This window comes from Spea bombifrons, chromosome 5 (assembly GCF_027358695.1).
Source record: "Spea bombifrons isolate aSpeBom1 chromosome 5, aSpeBom1.2.pri, whole genome shotgun sequence".
In the NCBI taxonomy this organism is placed as follows: Eukaryota; Metazoa; Chordata; class Amphibia; order Anura; family Pelobatidae; genus Spea; species Spea bombifrons.
The window spans coordinates 96,247,584-96,267,462 of NC_071091.1; the positions used below are offsets into that span (position 1 = coordinate 96,247,584).

A 19,879-nucleotide genomic window follows, 5' to 3' on the forward strand; every position below is an offset into this window, starting at 1 on the left:
CCTCCATTGCATCTCCCACATGGCTTTGCAAGGTGGGTTATTCAGTAAGGTGGAAACATAGAGGGTTATTTATGAAATGTGATGCTGGCGCAGCATCGGCAACCAATGAAATATTCCTCCTGGCTGGACAGTTGCACTGGTTGCTATAGCGATAAGAGCAGTTTCCAAGCGCTGTATAATCCATAAACAGCAACAGCATCGTTTGTTACTCCAGTTGTTTTGGGAAAGGTCGGTGACGCGTACAAAGTTCCATTTCATTTCTGAATGTATGATTTTAATCATTTCTTCATTTATTTTATTTAATATTGGAACGTATTGAAGCGCTAACTCCTGAGACAGCATATACAGCGCTATACGACAATACTGCTCTTGTCTCCAATCTGCGAGAGCCGTATGCATATACTGTGCATGCTTCATTCCCTCTTCTGATGGGAGGCCATTCCATTTACCTACCACTCTCTCTATATATCCTCTCCCCATGATATGTTTAATACAATGAAGGTTATTTATAAAATGGGATTCTTATGAGCCAATGGGAGGCTCTTTGTGGTTGTGATTGAAAAATGTATGTTGAAAAAAGAGTCCATCGAGTTCAACCTTTCTACCTACCCTCCTTGCTTTTGATTAAGCTCTAATGTTTGTCATATGATGCAAAGGCTGGCACTCCACCCTAATTCACCCTAACTCCATTAGAAACGCACCATGGTACTGCCTTTAGAACTTTAATGAGAATTTGCGTTTTATCGTCCCTCTTTCTCACGTTGGTTTCTATTATTTCTTTTCCTTTTTCCCATTCTGGCCATAATTCCCAGTAGGAGAGGGCTATGCCGTGTTCCAAGAATCAGGGGTTATTGCCGCACACCTGTCTGGTGGGGTATATACACTACAGGCAAACGCATTTCATTCTCTGTAAAATAGTAAAAAACATTGCCAGTTTTGTAATTATTAGCAGAATGCTATCCGTCCCTCTGTGTCTGGGATGCCTAGCAGAGAAATGCTGAGAAAACATTTGTAGCAAATGCATTCCGTATGGGCCGGGGAAGAAAGATAAAACCTAATACCCGCTCCTTGTACACATTTCATATTCATTAATTTCTTAATCCAAGTGAGCCGGTTCAGCTTTTTTCCTGTCTTTCTAGATCACAAGCCATTAAGTGGCTCTGTTTCTGTGGTTTTCCCAAATTCTATTGTTTATATATAGCTAGTGACATGTCGAGCGTGGAGCTTCCAGAAGAAGTGCATTGATGTTAAACCGCCACCGGCGGGAATGTCTTGAAGTCCATGGAAATGGTTACATTTATAGCCGCAGGATACAATGTTAGCCGTATTATAATCGTTGTTTTACTGGATGGAACATTTCTAATTCTAAATTTCAAGCTCTTTATGGAAACATAGATTTGGTGCCATTCGACCCATCCGAGCATCAGTCCAGGGTCTTAGATTCAGAATAGCTTTATGCCGATCCCATGCATGTTTAAATGAAGATCCACCACTATCTAGCAACCTTTCAGGAAGGTGAAATAAATGTTTATGTCCATGTGCGAGCCTTCAGATGTTATGTGTAATGTATATAATTATGTAGGGAGACTCATCCTTGCTGATGCAGCTACAGGGACCGACGAGGTTAACGGGAACCGGCATTCATGGCGAACAGAAGAGATGTATTTTTATAGTTTGACATTGAAAATATCTGGTGCAAGGATTTTACTAAAGGACCTTCAGTATAATGTCACTTTACAAGAAAGATTTACATTTTCTCAATCTTTTAGCCATAAAACCAGGAGCTTGCAGTTCATATGGAACGTGAGTTCAGTCCTTCTACCAGGTGAAGCTCACTGAGGTTGGCCCCATATTAAGAGCTTTAATGTTTGTTTTCTCAAACCTATAGCACATGGTATCTTAACAAATTACTTTTGTATACACTGTTTCCTTTGTGTTAATGTTGTACGCAATACACTGTCACGCATCAGTCCTCTGTGCAGATTCTACAGATCTTTTGCTATGTATGTTTTCTGGATGCCACCTGGGTCCTGTAAATCATTGCCATACTGCGGATTCTTCAATGTTTAAATGGGTTAACAATACAAAGAGTAATAGGAATAGCTGTGATAATATTCTGGGTTATCACCCCCCTTTTCTATGTGTTTTTAGATGCATGCCAAATATTTTCTAAATGATTTGGGAAGCCAACATTTACAAACTGATGGCTGCCAAGTAAGCTGTGCATTGGAATCTCTCATCTGCCATAAAATAGGAGATACCAAGAATCTCAGCAATGTTATTATATTTGGTTTCCCCGAATGTTTAGTCCTTTCTGCCGTTCAGTGGAATAATCCATAGAGTGTCTGTGAAGAGGCTGTCAGACACCACTCTTGTATCAATGGTTTTGCGGGGACTTTGGACAGGGTTCTAGTACAATATTGAACATGCCAAGATTATAGAACATATCAGCTCGTATTAAGTGTTGAATGTACGTTGTGCTCCTTGTAATCTAACATTTTTGTAATGTACCAGGAAGTTCTGAAACAGCATGGCATGTATTTCAAATAACAGATTTTCCATGCATTGTGTCATCCAAATGGCAATGGCTCCTAAATTGCACATTGGTTTATTGTACAAGGCGGCAATTACATTGGTCGGCACTGCTTTGTTTCTAGAAGAAATGCCTTTTCTGGAAAAGTGTTGGAGTTAAACCCCTAGCACCATGTGGATGGATCTGGGTAATGTCCAGACAAGAAACGGCTGACCTAACTGAGCGGCGTTCTGAATAGTCTCTGAAAAAGCTATTAAGTGGCTGATCCGCAGCCGTACTAAGAACAGCGAAGCTCCACAACAACCTCTGGGCATCAGATTAAGAGGGTAACAAAGTGGGTGTCAAACCCAAGACCGAATCGCACAATAACCTGCAAAGCACGTACAAATAGATATATTACATGCTTCTTATGTTTGCACTTGTTATGGTACACTTCTCATCAACTTCATGGGCATTGTTGATGTCCACCAACAGAATCCAGTAGGTCGTCTTTGGCAAACATGCATCGCCCATTAAGTGGATTCCCTTTTTTCCCAAAGTGTAAAGTGGACTTACAATGGGATGCTGAATTAGTTGAGACTTCAGAGAAATGTTTAGTCAAAGTTTAAAGGTAATGAATTAATGGGTAATAGGGAAGGTGCAATGCGGTCTCCTGCACTGTGAGAGCGGAGCTGAGGGTTTTATCGGCATATTGCAATGTGCTCCGTTGCCTCGTCGGATGGGCTGTTTCCTGTTCATGCGATGTTACTGCTGACATCTAACATATTTGGTGTGTGATCTGCCTTAATTTGTTTCACGTGTTTGTTTGTTGAGTGTTTGCTTTGTGATGATCATTCCATTGCTACCAACTGTCACTAGGATGGAGGTCTGTTAATTAATTCTTACGTTTTCACATGGAGAAGTAGTTAATGTTTCCTGCTCTTTGCCTCGGGAGATTCTGTAATCTAACCCTAGTTTCATTAAAAACAGTGCACACCACGTTTCAGTTGAGTCTGTGCTTAGCGTTTTTTATGTGAAATCTTTTTTTTTTTTTTTTTTTTTTAATACATTTTTTAACCGTATTGTGTATTTGTAACCTAACTATGTACATATGCAATATACATGGCAAGGTGTATATTGGACATATTTGTATGTATGTATGTGTCATAAGAACATGTTTTATGTGAGCACTTCATCCTGGGTATCCCAGGGCCGTCCCTTAATTTTGACAAGCCACAGATATTGTTTAGGACAATAAAAAGCCCTGGAATTTAATTTGAGGGTTTATTCACTAAAGAGGGAGTTTGCAAGATAGCCGTAGATTCACATCCTGCATATTCCAATAAGTGGGATTTTCTTTGAAGTCACCTCACTGATTGAACTACGCATTATGCGGGTCATTCTTGCAGAGAAATTAGCCAGAGATGACCTTTTATAGTGTATAGTGAATTCAGGTTTAAACAACTCCTGCTTTAGTGTCTCAGATGTTGAACAATATTCTGCAGGAGGATTCAGAAATCAAAAGCCCACCATTCTTGTTAGGAACTTTTTTGGATTGTGCCATAAAGGCTTAGATGGCAAGCTCATGCATGATCCCCAACTTCTGTCCTTTCTGCTTCTATAGCTGAATATGTTTGTGCTTATCAAATAAATTAAGTACTCTGCTGTCTAAAGTGTATCAGTGATTGTACGGGGTAATGCTAGGATTCTTTTTGCCCTAGGTGATATTTGGGGCCCTCCTCCTCTTCACACAGATTTCTACCAGGAGCCACCTGGCTAACAGGTCCACCATATGTGATGGGGCATGAGGTGTGTGCCTCGTGTTTCTGGTTGGTAGGAAGCTCCAGGATATGGCTTCATAGTCTGGTGCCCTACTCGATCATACAGTAAGACGTATAAGAAGGATGACATATAAGCTTCACATACATTATTATAAAATAAAGATACGACAAACGTGCTAATTTACAGAGACTCGGCTATCTGTGACCATTTCCATTCAGAGATCCTGTGTAGCAAGAACCCAGACAGTTAACTCCTGAAGGAATTCATTTAAGAAAGATTCAGGTTTTTGCCCAGTTTAAACCGTCCTCTGCCAGATTCTTCATCATTCACCATCTGGAACATGAAGCTCTTGGCAGTCGTGTAAATCATGAGCTACAGTGATCAATTTTAAAAGCGGTGAAACATTATCAAGATTTTAATTCCATATTTTGAACATATGGCAATATTCGGCCTTTGAAAATGAATAGTAATATTTGCCAAAATCCAGTTCAAGGTCCATAAAAGCATGCAATTTTTAACAACACACTGTTGTAGCTATAGCGGTAATGGAATTTTAATATGATCCACAAATTCTTTTTTTTGTTGTATTGTTGCTGAGGTATAAGCCAATACATAAAAGACTTTTAAGAGACCACAAGCAGCCTGAGACTTCACGTTATTAATTCTAACTTTATAATCACTAAAATGCATAATTGTAAGATCACGAGCGAGCCCCTCATAAGCCCACCGTTCTGATCAGGAACTTTCTATGAAAGTACTATAAGGCTAGATGGCAAGCTAAGACCTGGGTCATCAACCCCTGTATTATCTGTATGTGTTAACATACATAAAATAATATAAATTAACTACCCATTGTACAGCGCTGCATAATATGTTAGCGCTTAATAATTAAGCGTAATAATTATTAAGGTAGACTGAAAGGCAAAGGCAAATTCTGTGTTTAAATATTAATACTTGTCCTATAGCACAGTTTATTTTTTTTTGGTATGCAATGATTATATTTATAAACCAAAGGTTGGTGAAAATTGTAATTCTTATTTTCCGGGGGGGGTTTTCCTCCTAAAATTGCAAATGTTGAAAACCATTGCGATGTTATAAGTTCTATAAAATATGCATTTTAATGACTGCATTTTTGGCTAATTCATCTAGTGCAAACTTTGATCAAAGTCAGAATGTAGTAGAATGTACTACTGTTCTATAAAACGTTCTATAGGCACTGAGTCATTTAAGGCTATATAATTGTTCCTCATGTAAGCGTTGAAACACGTTATATGAGTGTGGCAATGCCAAAAAAGCGCGTCTACATAGCATGCCGGTACCTTACACCTAAGCCAGCACTTCAACAAGAATAGGTTTCGGGAGCTTTGTAGAGTTACCTGTACAATGTGGATACCTAGTACAGTCTTTAAATAAAGGTAATGCTTTTTATTGGGCCAACACCATAAAAGATTTAGAGTCACATTAGCTTTTGGGACCTCATTGGTCTGTTTTTCAGATTGAATCCCATCTTGCTTCTGAAATCTATAGTAATAGGATATGAAGCCTACATAATACACCCAAAGGTGTGTTCTTTATCACCGGTTCTAGCCCATTGAGCATTAGCCATGCCATGGAAGCTGTTGTGATAAACATAAGACAGCTTTAAGAAAATAACTTTCTTGACAGGATGACCAAGAATGGTAATTTAATATGAGCTTTAATATTCACTGGATTTTTTTTCTTTTTTTAATTTTTAACCTTGTTCTTCAAAAACTCCTTTGCCTTTCAAAGCTCTGATCATCTGACCTCTGAAAATCTATTGACCACATGTTCTTTTCCTTTGCTGCTCCGTTAATGGGAGAGATCTGGAGTTTCGGCAGGGCTGCCAGCTATTCTGTCTATTTTTCCCCTCACTTTTTTACCACTGCTTTGGTTCCCTGGTGGTACTTGACTCATTTCTGTTCTGCTTCCAAATCCATCGTTCTCTGGGCTTAATCTTCTGTTTTTGGCACGAGGCCTAGGGAAAGTCCCATGAACTTGCCAATTAGCCTTGACCCTCGTTGAGTTGACTGTATTATTAAAGCAGTTTGTTGTGAACCATGTCAGTTACGTGTAGCGCAATTGTGTTTTGTTTTGTAACTGAATAGTGACAATTTAAGCTCCGCGGATTGTAGAGATGTTAGATTTAGCGGTTATAACTATTCATACTGTATTTAAGAGCTCTGATATCCAACCCACAGGCCACTGTGGCCTTCTAATGAATTCTCCTTTTAATGTCCTTTATGCAGTTAGTGAAAAAATAATTTAATATAATAAGGTAATTTTTCTTACCTGAGAATGGACTCTACCAGGAGTGGACCATTCAACCCAGGGGGCAAGTGAAGCCAGGGGGGCAGCTTTAGGAGGAAAAGAGTAATGACTCAAAAACATCACAGCAGCCTATGATTCCTCCTTCTGCCTTCCTTGCCGTCTCTCCCTGGCAGGGACTTCTGATTCTACTACCACTCTTACACTGAGATGAGACAGAGAATTTAGAAGTAGAATTCCTGGTGAAGTTTGTAGACTGTATACGAGTTTAAAATGTTGTTTGTCTTGCTTGATATCACTGTGTGTCCTGAAACGTAGCTACAATAATTACAAAATAATTAGTCTCTGCAGCAGCCCCTTGTATTACGTTAACACAGCTGTCTGTGATATTCTTAAATTATTCATGTAACCATTACAGATACTTGAAGCAAAGGATGGTGTTCTTCGTGACAAAAGCAAATGATTCATCTAAAAGTGTTCTAGAACAATGAGTTAAACACGATATTTTGTGTATCGCGTATCTTTTCCACTTTGGTCGTCTGTGCCACGTAAAGCTTTAAGGTCTGTAGAGAATAAGAAAGGCCCAGATGTCTGCGGCCAAAGGAGAAGACATTCATTGGACTCACAAATGCTTCTGTTTTCAAGAAACACCTTGGACAAAAAATGTAAAAGAAGAGAAAATAGACCAGTCCAGCTGGGTTTGGACCTCATCGTTTCTCAGTGCATAAATTGTGTTTTCGGTGTGTTTGACCAAACACAGATGCTAAGGTGTGGGGAGATACTCTTCCGTCAGCAGTATTGGGATTTTTGAGAGATCAGCGCTGTATCGGCAGTCTGTATTTTAGGAGGACTACTAAGGCTGCCTTATACAGCTGGACACTTTTTTCGTGTTCCAGTCTTGGGAAAACAGTGATGAAAAAAAAGTATGTGAATTTATTGCTGAAAAACTATTCCTTTATACCACATATTGATCTTGAATGCACAGTTCTGGATGTTTTGTAGGTTTTTTTCCGGACTTCTGGGAGGCACCATCTTACTTTTGTAATACACCTCGTACGATGCAGTTCTCGTGGTGATGTATGTATAAACTGGGAGTTCATTGAGGAAAGAGAGCTGTAAGTGATACTTCACTTACATGTAAGCTCTAGTCACATACTTCTCTCTCCCCATCTTCTAAAAGGACCCCATAGCAGTTTCTTATACATTTGTATCTTCTATGAGCTGGTTCTGTAGGTAGAATGACATAACCCTGTCTTTCATGGACCATATCACATGCGGCTACATGCCATTGGCATACCTCCAACGTTCCAGATGGCCAAAGTGGGGGACATAGAGGCGAGCTGGGGCAGGAGCATCTGCCTTCTTTACCTGTCCAGCAGAACACCGACATATGTCATCAAATTGCTGCGAATAACTACGGTACACCTGAAGATGGCCAAATGAAATCTGCAACAGACCTCAAATGATTTCATAGCTCAGTGGGAACTCAGGGGAGATTAAGAAGAAATCATTACAAGATTTTGTGTTTTTTTTTCTTGTTCACCTCGTGGTTACAGAGAGAAAAGGCAGTCTGTGGCAGAGCCAGCGGTTTCTAATCAATTTCTTGTCCTGAATGACTGTCCCTTCTCCTAACCCACCCTTATAAAATCCCGACGGCAGAGATTATTTAATGGGGAGGAATAATCATGCAGATCCCAAATAAAAGGATAAGCCCTCTCACCAGGAAGAAGCATAAGACAAAAAGTCGTGGCCCACCTGCGAGCTGTGTTAAGGGCCCTCCCTCTCATCCTAAATAACATGTGGATGCCAGCGCCTCAGAATATGCCATTCCACGTGTGAAGTTATGTTGGTTTTGCACATGAATAAGCGAGTGATATCGTAATGAACACCTTACACATGCCTGCTGATGAACGTTTACACAATTATTTATTTGGGTCAGCATGAAAGGCTCCTGTTGGGCCCCACGAAACCTTTAGGGATCTCGTAGGACCTGAGCCCCGCTGCACAGGTCTATGTTGCACCCCTGTCCCATATATATATATATATATATATATATATATATATATATATATATACTGCTTTTTTTAATCTGTAGACATGGGTGCGTTTCGTGTACAGAACGGTGAGATGTGGAATATGGGGGGAAATGACAGATGTGCTTTAATGATTTCTAATGCTTTGCCTCTTTGCTTCAGCAGGCTTGTAACATGCTTCACGTGCTTTAATGGAGACCATGCAGTTGTACGTTTATAGTCCAGCAGGCGTGCATTAGAATAATGAGTACGGGATGTATAAGGGTTGCTAACGTTTAGACTGCCCAATGTGATGTCGCCGCAGATTACGCAGATTTTAGCGCTTTCCCTGTATTTTGGTTCTTGGGATGTTTGTGCTTGAATGCTGTTCTATTTTATACAGCTGTATATTTGTGTTGTATGCAGGCTTCTACAGCTGTTTCTTTTCCTTTGTCTCTCTCTGAGACACCTATTGTGTATTTATAAATAACAAGCTCTTTGAGGTTAACAGAGATGATGCCACCGCACCCCCTACCACCCATATGAAAAGTAGATTAATTAAAAATGGATGATTGGCAACAATGGACGGAGTGGACAGAGCTTATCACTAAGCCCCGCTCCATCCCTTTGCCTTCCATGGTCTGTCTTACAGATCCAGAAACATTGTGAACAGTGCCGCAGCTCAGTATGCACATATGATCACCAGTGCCAGCAAAACCGTGACAGTACCCAAAAGTCAGGACTGCAAACTGAGACAGTTGGGAGGTATGCATATATATGTCTGTAACGTCAATACTCAGAAAAGGTTTGGTCATTGTCCGTCCAAGATAGGTTTGGGTGAGTTACCCTATAAAGCAACGTGGTTTTATGTCATCACACGGGCATTTATTGCTGAATGCATAAAAATATATGTAAAGGGGGTCAATAATCCAGGTTGGCCTATGGCCCCATCAGAGTCAGACAAAATTGTATTTTCCCATGTCACACATTTAATAAAATACACTCCTTGATATAGAATAGTATGTGTTTATTGTTTGAACTCTTCGTCCTCATTATCTCCTCTTTCATAGGAAATAAATGCGAAGGGTAAAACAAAGGTCATGTATTATTTTTTTTACACGCGTGTAATTACGCAGTGTCATAATACTGCATGGATTCTGGATGACACATTTAAGACTTGACATGTGCTTTGCCAAGAGGAATGTCTAGTTTTGAGTTTCTTCTTGGTTTCCTGAATCTTTTTATTTAAGATCTCCAAGGATTAGTAGTTCTCAGAGCTCCCTGGCTGTCTGGAGACAGAAGTATAACCTAATACAGCTCTTCCCATGGTACCTGAGGTCTCTAAGGTTTATTGATATCCACAAAAAAGAAATAAATCACCTCTCTATTACCCGGTATATTACTACAGTATGAGTTTACCTTCCAGTCCTAGAAACAAGGGGGTTTATCAAGAAGCATTGGATTAGGTCTTTGTTGCCACAGCAAAACTGTAAATAAATCATCATTTTATCTACAATGGCACTGCATCCATGCTCTTCATCCTCTGCTACACCAATGTCTTTCCTAAAACCCAGCTAGAGCCTCAAATCCGCTCCTCGGCGTGTAGGATGCTTACCTGCTTATTGGAGATCAAAAACATCTAGCAGGGAACCTAAGCTTATGAGAGACACTACCCAAAGTCATGTCACCTGCAGTGTATTTGCCAATATTTTAATTTGTTGGTTTGGCCTGTGATACCAATACAGGAAGATAACAAGATCTGTACAGCTGAGTTGTATCTATTATTCACACGCCGATACATATTGTTAGACAACTAAAACGCAAGAGTGGAGAACATGTTGAACTCATTGTGGGGGGCAGCGGTTGGGCACTAAGCCGTTCCTGCTTGATTCAGAGGAATTGTTATATAGCTTCAAGGACAGAACAACCTTATCTGCAGTATCATGGAGGGTGTCTGTCATATTCCATTGGGTCTTTGGACTATTAGTGAAATTGGGTACAGGAGCCAAGCCGTGTTCCCTAGAGCCCTCCATGGGGCTGCAGAAGCACAGCTCCCCCCAGCCATCATGTTATAAGTCTCTAGCTTTGAAAGCAATCCATTGATATTCAAGGTAGAGATGTAGGAGGGGGTACAACAATGTGGGACCTCGGGGGCATTCCGGGTGAGCCCCATACATGTAATACCTTGAAGGCAGCCCTGCATGAGAGGCACAAATCTGTCCTGCGCGGCTGCTCCAATGTCCATCACTGTGAGTGAGGCCTCCTTAGGTCATTCCCTTGTCTTAGTCACCCTGACTCTCCGAGCGAAGGAAACTTATGTGGGACAGATAACCAAAAGAGTCTTTATAATTCTCTATCGGAAGAGTCGGTAACACGGTTTCCACGTTTGAGGTGAATTCATTGTGACAAATGAGGTTGTGCAGGGACCTGGCAGTGATTACTGTGTAAATGTTATCTCATGGCTGGAGGAATAGCTCCTGGAGACAGGGTGGTCCGCCGCTTCATAAGATGCAAAAACAAAGCTTTCAACATCCTTACATCACTTGTGCCAGTGCAGCTTTCCTTCCAGTTGTCCTTTAGTTTTTAATGATTTATGTGTCTCGGCTTTTACAATTATGGGCAATCAAGTCTATTTTCAGTCTTTGGAGCTGTGTCAGTCTAACAGAGAAATGTGTTGCAATAGTTGGGGAGCGTAAGCCAGAAATAGGAGAAAACACACACAAAAATGTGATTGTCTAGACCACATCAGTTTTAAAGTAAGCATTAAAAAGCAAATTCGCAGAAAATAAATAATAATTAGTGCAGTCTTTTAGCTGAGCTGCTACACTGTGTTTCTGCACATTAGGATGTGACCGGGCGTCCACTTCTTATCAGAATCATTGTTATCGATCAAGGCAATTTTAACATAAAAATGTAATTTTCTGGTGCAGTTACATTAAGAAAGTAGCGACTATCTCACATGCAAAGATAAACAAAGAGCTTCAAGAAAACTTCCTATTAAAGGGGGTGTATCAAGACCCCATATAAAATGTAACTGATCCTTTTCTTCTTAATTATATAGTTATTGCCCCTCCCCCCATGTAATGCAGCTGAAAGCTACGATTGAAATCAGGTTTATTTGAAGTGATTACGTAATTCATGAAATTCTCAAGAATTTATTTGTAACTAAATAGATTTTTCAACTCAGCAACCATGTGCCAAATACAATAATAAATGAAGTAGGTATCAAAGTATCCTGCAGTCCGATCAGAAGCACCTAAAAGATGAGTCATTTGAATACAATGGAGAAAACGTACATGATTTTTCTTGGGTCAACGAAAACGGCTGTTTCTCTCAATAGTTCCAGTAGCGTTACCAAGACGATATTTTGACAGGAATAGTCATAACCATACTGAGAGTTTTTGCCCCGATTTCAGTGTCTCGGAGTAAAGTGACAGATTCTCAGGGTCACACAGTATGGAGCTCACTCCTGCCTAATTCTACCTAATTGGTGCCTTTACTACAGTATGCTAAAGTTGATATCCCTGCTTGAATGCAGGTGTCTCAAGTGTATCTTACAGAAAACAAGTCAAGAATCCCTTCAGGGCCTCTATTAGAGACATTTGGTGAGTCACAACATAGTATTTTCATGATGGGCTATTTAAAGGTTAATATTTCAAGAGTCTCGGGGTCAGATCATTTAGAAACTCCTAGGTATGGGCCATGACCTGTAAAAAATAAAAAAATATATATTAAAAAAGACTGGGACATGAAAGATGTCATTTATAAAACAGAAATACATTTGGGTGACAAATTGCGATAAGGTATGAAAATAACAGAGAAAGGTAATACATGAATTATACGCAGCAAATACATTGTATTTACATAAATCCAGTTTCTATTACCTAATGTTACTGGTAGGGCTGTTCATGTAATGGGCCGGATGGTTATAAAATAAAAACTGGCAAAATCTAGCATAAAGTGATATTTCATAATTTTTTTAAAAATTCTAAACGAGGTTGTACAACAAAGGCCTTTTGATCTAACTTTACATTGTTATTAATGCACTGTGCAAAGGTTACGAGAAAAGTGGGCTGTTATTTGGATGAAGCCAGGATATTTCCCCCATGGTACCATTGAATAAAGCAGATTTTCACCACGTAATACCATATTAAAACACACACACACACACACAAGCACATGACTGCAGTACCATTAAGTGCCTTTGTTTTGGCTAATATTTCCAAAAATGTACCGCAACCTTTATTTGGGTTAGCCAAAGCAAATAAGCATGTTAAAGTATGACCTGATGTCACTCATTGGTTTGTAATATAAATGAAGGTACATGAATTCATAAAACTGCCTTGGTTAGGGAAATAAATTACGTCAACGTGATCTCTGGGAAAGAAGCAGTAAAAAGAGAAATTTCGGTTTCTAATGTGCACGCTAATACTTAGGTGAAAGCTTTTAATTACATGTGCCATATTTTAAGCACTTAGCCGAGACTCTGAACTTCAGCTGTAATTATATATATAAAAAAAAAAAAGAAAGTCGTGGAAAAAATAAAGAAGACAGTAATGTCTGCTAAAATCAAGCTGCTTTTTCAACAGACGGATTCCTTTATGTCTGACCCAGGGGAGTCCAAAATTGAAAATCCCACAAGACTGGGCATACTTGTTATGTAGAAGATGAAAAAATATTTCCTCCATCCAAAAAAAAAATGTTTCTTGGAATGATGCCTGGATAAGCAAATATTTATTAAATCTTCATCAAGTCTGTGTGTCCAGTAACCAAATCTGCCAGTTCACTTAGGGAAACGGCAATGAAAAATACATCCAAGAAGGAGATAACATAAGTTTTTTTTATGGAAAATACAAATTGGATAAAGCAAAAAAAAAACAACAACTTGGCATCTTCTTTCTTTTATCTACAAAAGCAAAGATTTTAATAACAAACGTGTGAACAGAGCCATAGAGATTGGCTGCAGAGGGTAATTGTTGTTTCATGTGGATAACGCGCTGGTATTTTATTCACACTATATTCACAAAATCTGTACGTTTGTTGTGGATAATAATGCCCAGAGAGTCGTTTGGCCTGCTGCTTTGCTAACTGGCCACAAGACAGCTTAGGCTTCCCTCCATTTTACTTAATGGGGATTCAACTTGGTGAAAGTGTGCAGGTCCAAACTTGAGCAACCAAGAGTAATGTAACATACATTTGAACGGATTACTGCTGTGTGTTTGTGGTGGGCAGAGCTGCTCCGTCGATGTAGTTTGTGCTAAGGAACTTTCTTCTGTAGGCAATTCCTTGGCCAGTTCAGCCCTCACGGAAAAGACTTCCTTGTCTATGCAGCTCTAAACATCTGCATTTACTGTGGGAGGATAGAGTTTTATATGAGATCTCACTAACATACTACGCATTAAGAAAATAAAATATATGGGGTTAATGTGAAAGAAGGACTCTTTCAGTGCGTTTATACATTTTACTAATTACACCTATCTGCTTTTTTCCCCATCATAGACGTGCCTTGAACTTGGGAATTCTTAGGGATCCGGGATCAGAAGTCGAAGACCGACAGTACCAGCTTGACCTACAGTCTATTAACATAGGGACTGCCCAGTGGGAGCAGCTGAAACCTGAAAAGGAGAATAGCAGCGGGGGCCATCTGACGGAAGGAGACCGGGGATCACAGAATCCAGCTTTGGAATGGAACATGGCCAGCAGGTAACGCGGCACTAACCTATAGATTTGGTCTAGACCATAGAGGCGTGTTGAAGGCTTTAGAGAGTCATTGTGAGCAGTGTTCCTTTTATCGGCTGATGAGCCACAATCCATCATGTTTTCAAGCATCATGTTTTTCATGATGTACTTCAACACAACAATTCCTTGTCCTTTAGAGTAAATAATTTTCTGCTGTAGTATCTTGAACTAGTTTTAAAAAGAACTCCGTTAGGATGCCAGTTGAATCCTTGGTTGTTTTTTTTTTTTAGACTTCCAAGCCCAAAAGAGAAGTCATGTAGAGAAATCGTAGTATTAAAATTATCATAAAAAAGCTGCTTAACGTGTCTGCAGTGGGTACATCTTCACTCAAACCACACAAATGCAGAAAGTCAATTTGCTAATGATGATAACTTTATTGGCTGAATGACTTATAATGGATTAGAATCTTATAAGACTATATAGGTCTCTTCTTACCTACTGTATGCTATAATATGGTTGAAGTAGAGACCTTGATCTCTACTTCATTAAAATTAGATTACATTGAAATGGATATTGCCACATTGGACCTAGGTAATCCAAGAAGACTAGTGATACCTTTTAGTGGACCAACATTCTTAGAGTAAGAACATAATCTGCAGAGACCCCAAGCTACATGAACAATGGTCCACCAAAGGGTATCACAAACGTCTTTGGACTATGATAGAATTGGGGCTGAGAAGCAGATTTCTGGATGAGTTATTAATATTAAAAGTAACACTAGACACGTAGAAAGAACTTTGGATAGTAACTCTGAAATGATTTTCAAATAACCCATGAGTTTATTACTCATTTCATATTTAACCACGCATTCTTGTGATTTGACACATAAATATTACTATAACTTACATTTTAGTATGTTCATTTTATTTAACGTTTTCAGTACTTTACAAAGAGAAATATGAAGAATTAGTTGTAAGGGGAGAATAAGTCTTGCGTTACTAATGTGCACATACAGTTCTAATCAGCATTACCCCATCCTGTAGACATAATTATGAGCTTGATCCATTTCTAGCTTTAAATAAAGGTCTTTTTACGAGAGGTCTCAGCGTATAACAGTGTAAGAACTTGACTGCATATTTAATGCCCTTGTTGGTGGTCCGAGAATTGTTCATGACAGGGAGGAGCAGCGTTATGGCAGCAGTTTTATTTGACATGTAAAATGTTTTTGGCAATCCCCTCCATATTAGCGCAATTCAGAATTCCGTCGCCCGAGCCGAACAGAGCTTTCCGAATGTGATTGCTCTATCGTCCTTTTAAGAGTGGAAAGCAATACAGTTTGTTTGAAATTGCGTAGCTACGACCATTAACACCCATGTGTAATGCGCCCCTGATTATTTGTTTTAGTGCTAACAAATGTTCCAATCAATATAGCAAGATTAACCGGGGGAACGTTAACACGGGAATGATTTACATTTTCAATTTGACTCATGCTTTTTGTATACATAACAGTGGTGTGTTTATTAGGCTAGTTCTGCTGAATGTGATTGAATGGTGTAAAACATTCCAGAATACATTATCTTCCCTATGATGTGGAGTTTTATGCTCTGTAACCAGACAAAATCTATAACTTGCACTTTTATAAAAACAAACCACAGGTGGGCTGCTTTAATATGTACTCCGGATTAAACAAAGGGCTTTAAAGAGATTGTAAGTCGGGCTTCTACTTATCTCCCCTCGCCCCCTTAGCCGTGAGATAAATTTGCGAAGGACATAATACTGCTGCTTGAACCTCACTTAAAAAACTGGATCTGTGACCGTTCAAATATACCAAGCATGCTTCTGCTTTCAAGTGTTATCTGGAAGGAACACAACATTCGGTCAGAACAAAGTAGCATGGGAGTGTTACTCAATCATGTATAGAGCTATGTTTATATGGATGTGTTGGCTCAAACAGTCCGACAAATTGTTATTAGTTAGGCCTTCAATGTCCTCCTCATCCATCCTGTTCCTCAGTATTAAAGGCAAACTTATTTAGGCTAAGCGGTATATCGCAGTTAGATAATGCAGCCCTAGGCCAGCTGTTCCAAGACTGTGCCAGAATATATATATAATATGATATGAAGCGGATATACACAGTGCTATTCCTTACGCCTTTCAAACATTCTAAATGTAATGTTTCATTAATATTGGGTTTTTTTATGAATTTGATTTCTACAGCACCATCTTGTGCAGCTCTGCATTTTAGAAGCAAATATTTGAGGCATATATTCTGAACTTTATAGGACACAGTCTACTAAGAATTTTAAGTGACCCCCTGCTGCCTTGACCAACTAGAATAAATTAGAAATAAACATTTGGTCTGTTAGCCGAGTTCCGCAGGGGTTTTATTAATTTCAGTTACAAGCTTTATAACATCAGGTAACTTTGTTGCTTGTTTAGTCTGGAGGGAAATAGCGGCACATAACTTCCAGCTTCGTTATAAGCGCCGCAGGAAACAGTGTTTATAAAATTAATAACTCTCTTATTCTATCATGACAGGCAGACAGGGCCTAAACTCTCACTTGGCCTGAACTAAAATCAGTTTCCAGAACGTGCGGTCCTGTTCTCTGACCGGAACTGAATATATTAATGAACGCTCTCTTCTGTGTTGGTGGTGAGGCTGCAATATGTTTAGCATCTCTGGACAGCTGTCTATGCATTTTCCAATGGAGAACGAGCTGCTGACAGCGAACACATTTTCCTTCTGTCAGGAGTATTTTTTTAAACATCGTGCATCCACTAGCGTCAACTCACAATATACCCAATAAATGCCGTGGGTGATCTCTATAATGCATGCTATACAGTCATCCGCCGGCCAGCACACTGACCGGTTCCATCTGGGAAATGACAGGGCTGAGTTCCTAAGACATGCAACTGTCCTTTTTAAAGAAGATCTGCCCCAATTACCATAGAAAACCACCCAATGCATACTCTATGAAAGCAGACATTTTATCCAAGGATTTCCATGGTTTTTCCTCCGTTACGTTATTCCTCTCCTTTTCCCAATTATCTTCCTCACAGCCTTTGTAAGGGTCAGGTGAGGAAAAGGGTAATAATTACACAACATGACACTAATATGTAATTTAATTAGTTTAACCACATAAATACACTTCTCTAATCCAAATGTCTCCATATTGATGGCATTCACTCAGTGTGTCCCGCTGAAGCCGGCGTTGCTCACGCTCCTGGTCCTGAGAGGGTATTACCTGTCCTCGCATGTCCTATAATAATCTTTGTTTCCCTTTATCCCGTCTCCCCGTATTAAACATGCAGTCTTGCCGCTCTCCACTAGCTGGCCTGCAGCTCTCAAATTCCAACTTGGTCATAAACTACCCTGACATAAGTGCTGTAGATGGACAACTTTATGATGTCACTACTGCTCTTGGAAGGCTCTTGGTGGTCACTGTGCACGGATTCCTTCTCCATGTGCAGTAAAGTACTACTAAACATAAAACGGCATTTATTAGAGGATTAAGTTTTGTTAGTTTGCGAAAGTCCATAAACGTAGGAGTCCCTGTCTGACTCCAGTAAATCTTCTGCTTTACTTGGAAGTTCCCATATGTGAAACGATGGAAGTTTTTGCCTTCTGCAGGCAGTAACTCATTTCTCCTCCTTCTTAGAGCAACCAGACAGTGATCTTGATCTTTCGTCTGACATAAGGAAGAGCAGTCACTAGCATGGATTCTTCTTCCCCTGCCAACACTAGTTGTTTCAAAGAAAGATTTGCTGGCCTGAAATACATACTCAGCCCCTGAAAAATATATCTAACAGATGGACTCCGTCAATGCGAAACAGTAATGCTCTCTTGTAATTGGCCATGTCATACTTTAGATCCCTATAAAGGAACAAGGAACGTCAGCTCCCTGTTCATTTTCCTCCACACCCTCTCCGTTAGCTCAAGCCTTTTTTTTTCGGCCTTGCTCCAAACTAGCCCCGGCAACAGCTGCGGCCGTGGTATTTTGTTTTTTGGGTATAAGCAGTTGAATTGTTTCCAGTCCCTGCTCTTTATATTTTTCTCTGCCTGAAATGAGAAAAATACAGATGTATAATGTGCCTTGAGTTATGTTCCATTGCAATATCTTGTGGGTGATAAGGCACTGTACCCCATGCCTGCCAGCACAACTTGTTCTCATTGAATACACATGTCTATGTGCTTTATACATAGTGCGTGTGCGTTAAAAGTTATTCCACCTCCTGGGGAGCAACAGGGCGCCGGAGAAAGAGAACGGCTTACCTAAGTGCCACATTTGAATGGATGGAATTTATTGCAACACTGCACTGAAACATTCTGAATATCCAGGGTTTTTAGAAGGAGATATCTGATGACATTCGACTATATGATTTATTTATCTTTTTTGGGGGTGGGGGTATGATTTTGGAAAAAAAACGTGAAATGTTTTCTATAGAAAGTGGGCTGGGCAATTACTCTGCTTTGTTCTGTTCTAAAAAACATGATAGTGGTAAAGGAAGAGCTAGATTAGTATGACCACTTCTCCTTGCTGATGGATTGAGATGAGTATGTGTGGACCAGCGGGGTATTCTTTCTAGGGTGGCATGTCTGAAAAACACCAGCAGGAATACATTGTGTCAGAATTCACATGTAATTTATCTGTAAACTGCTCCATAATTTAAATCCAAAACTATAAACAAATACATTGAATAAACATGGGGCTTTAGTACTGTATTTTGGACAAACCACACAAGCTCACCTGTAACGTCAACACTGCCTATGGAAGCTGAGGAACAAACTGTCAGTTAGCCAACATAAGTTGTCTTGGCTTCTACACAGAAGTGAATATCTGCAATAAGAAAAAGGATAAGTTTTATACGCCTCAACCTTACAAGCACCCTTACACCAAGAAGAAGGGACATCATATATCTTCCAACCCATGTGTCATTACACAATTCAATAAAAATATGTGTGTATTTTATGAACATTGAGAGGTTGATGTAAGCTTACAAACAGACACTAGGTTCAGCAGAGATCATGGTATTGGAATACCCTCCTCCGCAAGCTATGCAGTGGGGGTCATGGTTTTTAGGATCTAGGTCAAGTATAGGACTGCACATCATAAGTATATCAGAAAGTTATAATATAGTAGACGTAAATCTAAACTAATAATAGCTATAATAGTTGTTTGTAAGGATGGGTTTTCTAACTGTACATTGGGTGTCCTTTATTTTAACAAAAAAAGACAATTCTTCTCTAAACTTTTGCAAACAAATTTCCATCTAATTGGAGATTTTAAACTGTAGGCGGTGTTGTTGTATTCCAGTGTTAATGTCTTTCTGCAGGAATTGTCTTTGTAGGCACTTTGTGGCTACAAAGACATCTCTCTGGATCATGTGTAGAAGTATGGGTTCCCATGTGGTTGTTCTTTCTATTGAACAGAAAGCAACAAAAGTCAAACCTAAGGGCATGGCCACGCCTGTGTAAAATCTTGAATAAAAAGTTAAGCATGCTGTAACGGGTTCACCAAGAGAGCTGTAGTAACTCCCAGAGATCACCCACATGTATCCTCCTGTTGTCCCCGGAATCTCTTCCAGCACCAGCCAGCATGCGCACCTT

The 19,879-nt window shown here is 39.6% G+C and overlaps 1 protein-coding gene across 1 annotated transcript in view; it reads left to right on the plus strand.

Annotated features, from left to right (window-relative positions):
* VPS13B (vacuolar protein sorting 13 homolog B) overlaps positions 1-19,879 on the plus strand; it is a 359,343-nt gene that overhangs the window by 219,327 nt on the left and 120,137 nt on the right. The window contains exon 31 of the mRNA XM_053466785.1: positions 14,092-14,295. Within this exon, the coding sequence (XP_053322760.1) occupies positions 14,092-14,295 (204 nt within the window). The remainder of the gene's footprint in view (positions 1-14,091; positions 14,296-19,879) is intronic.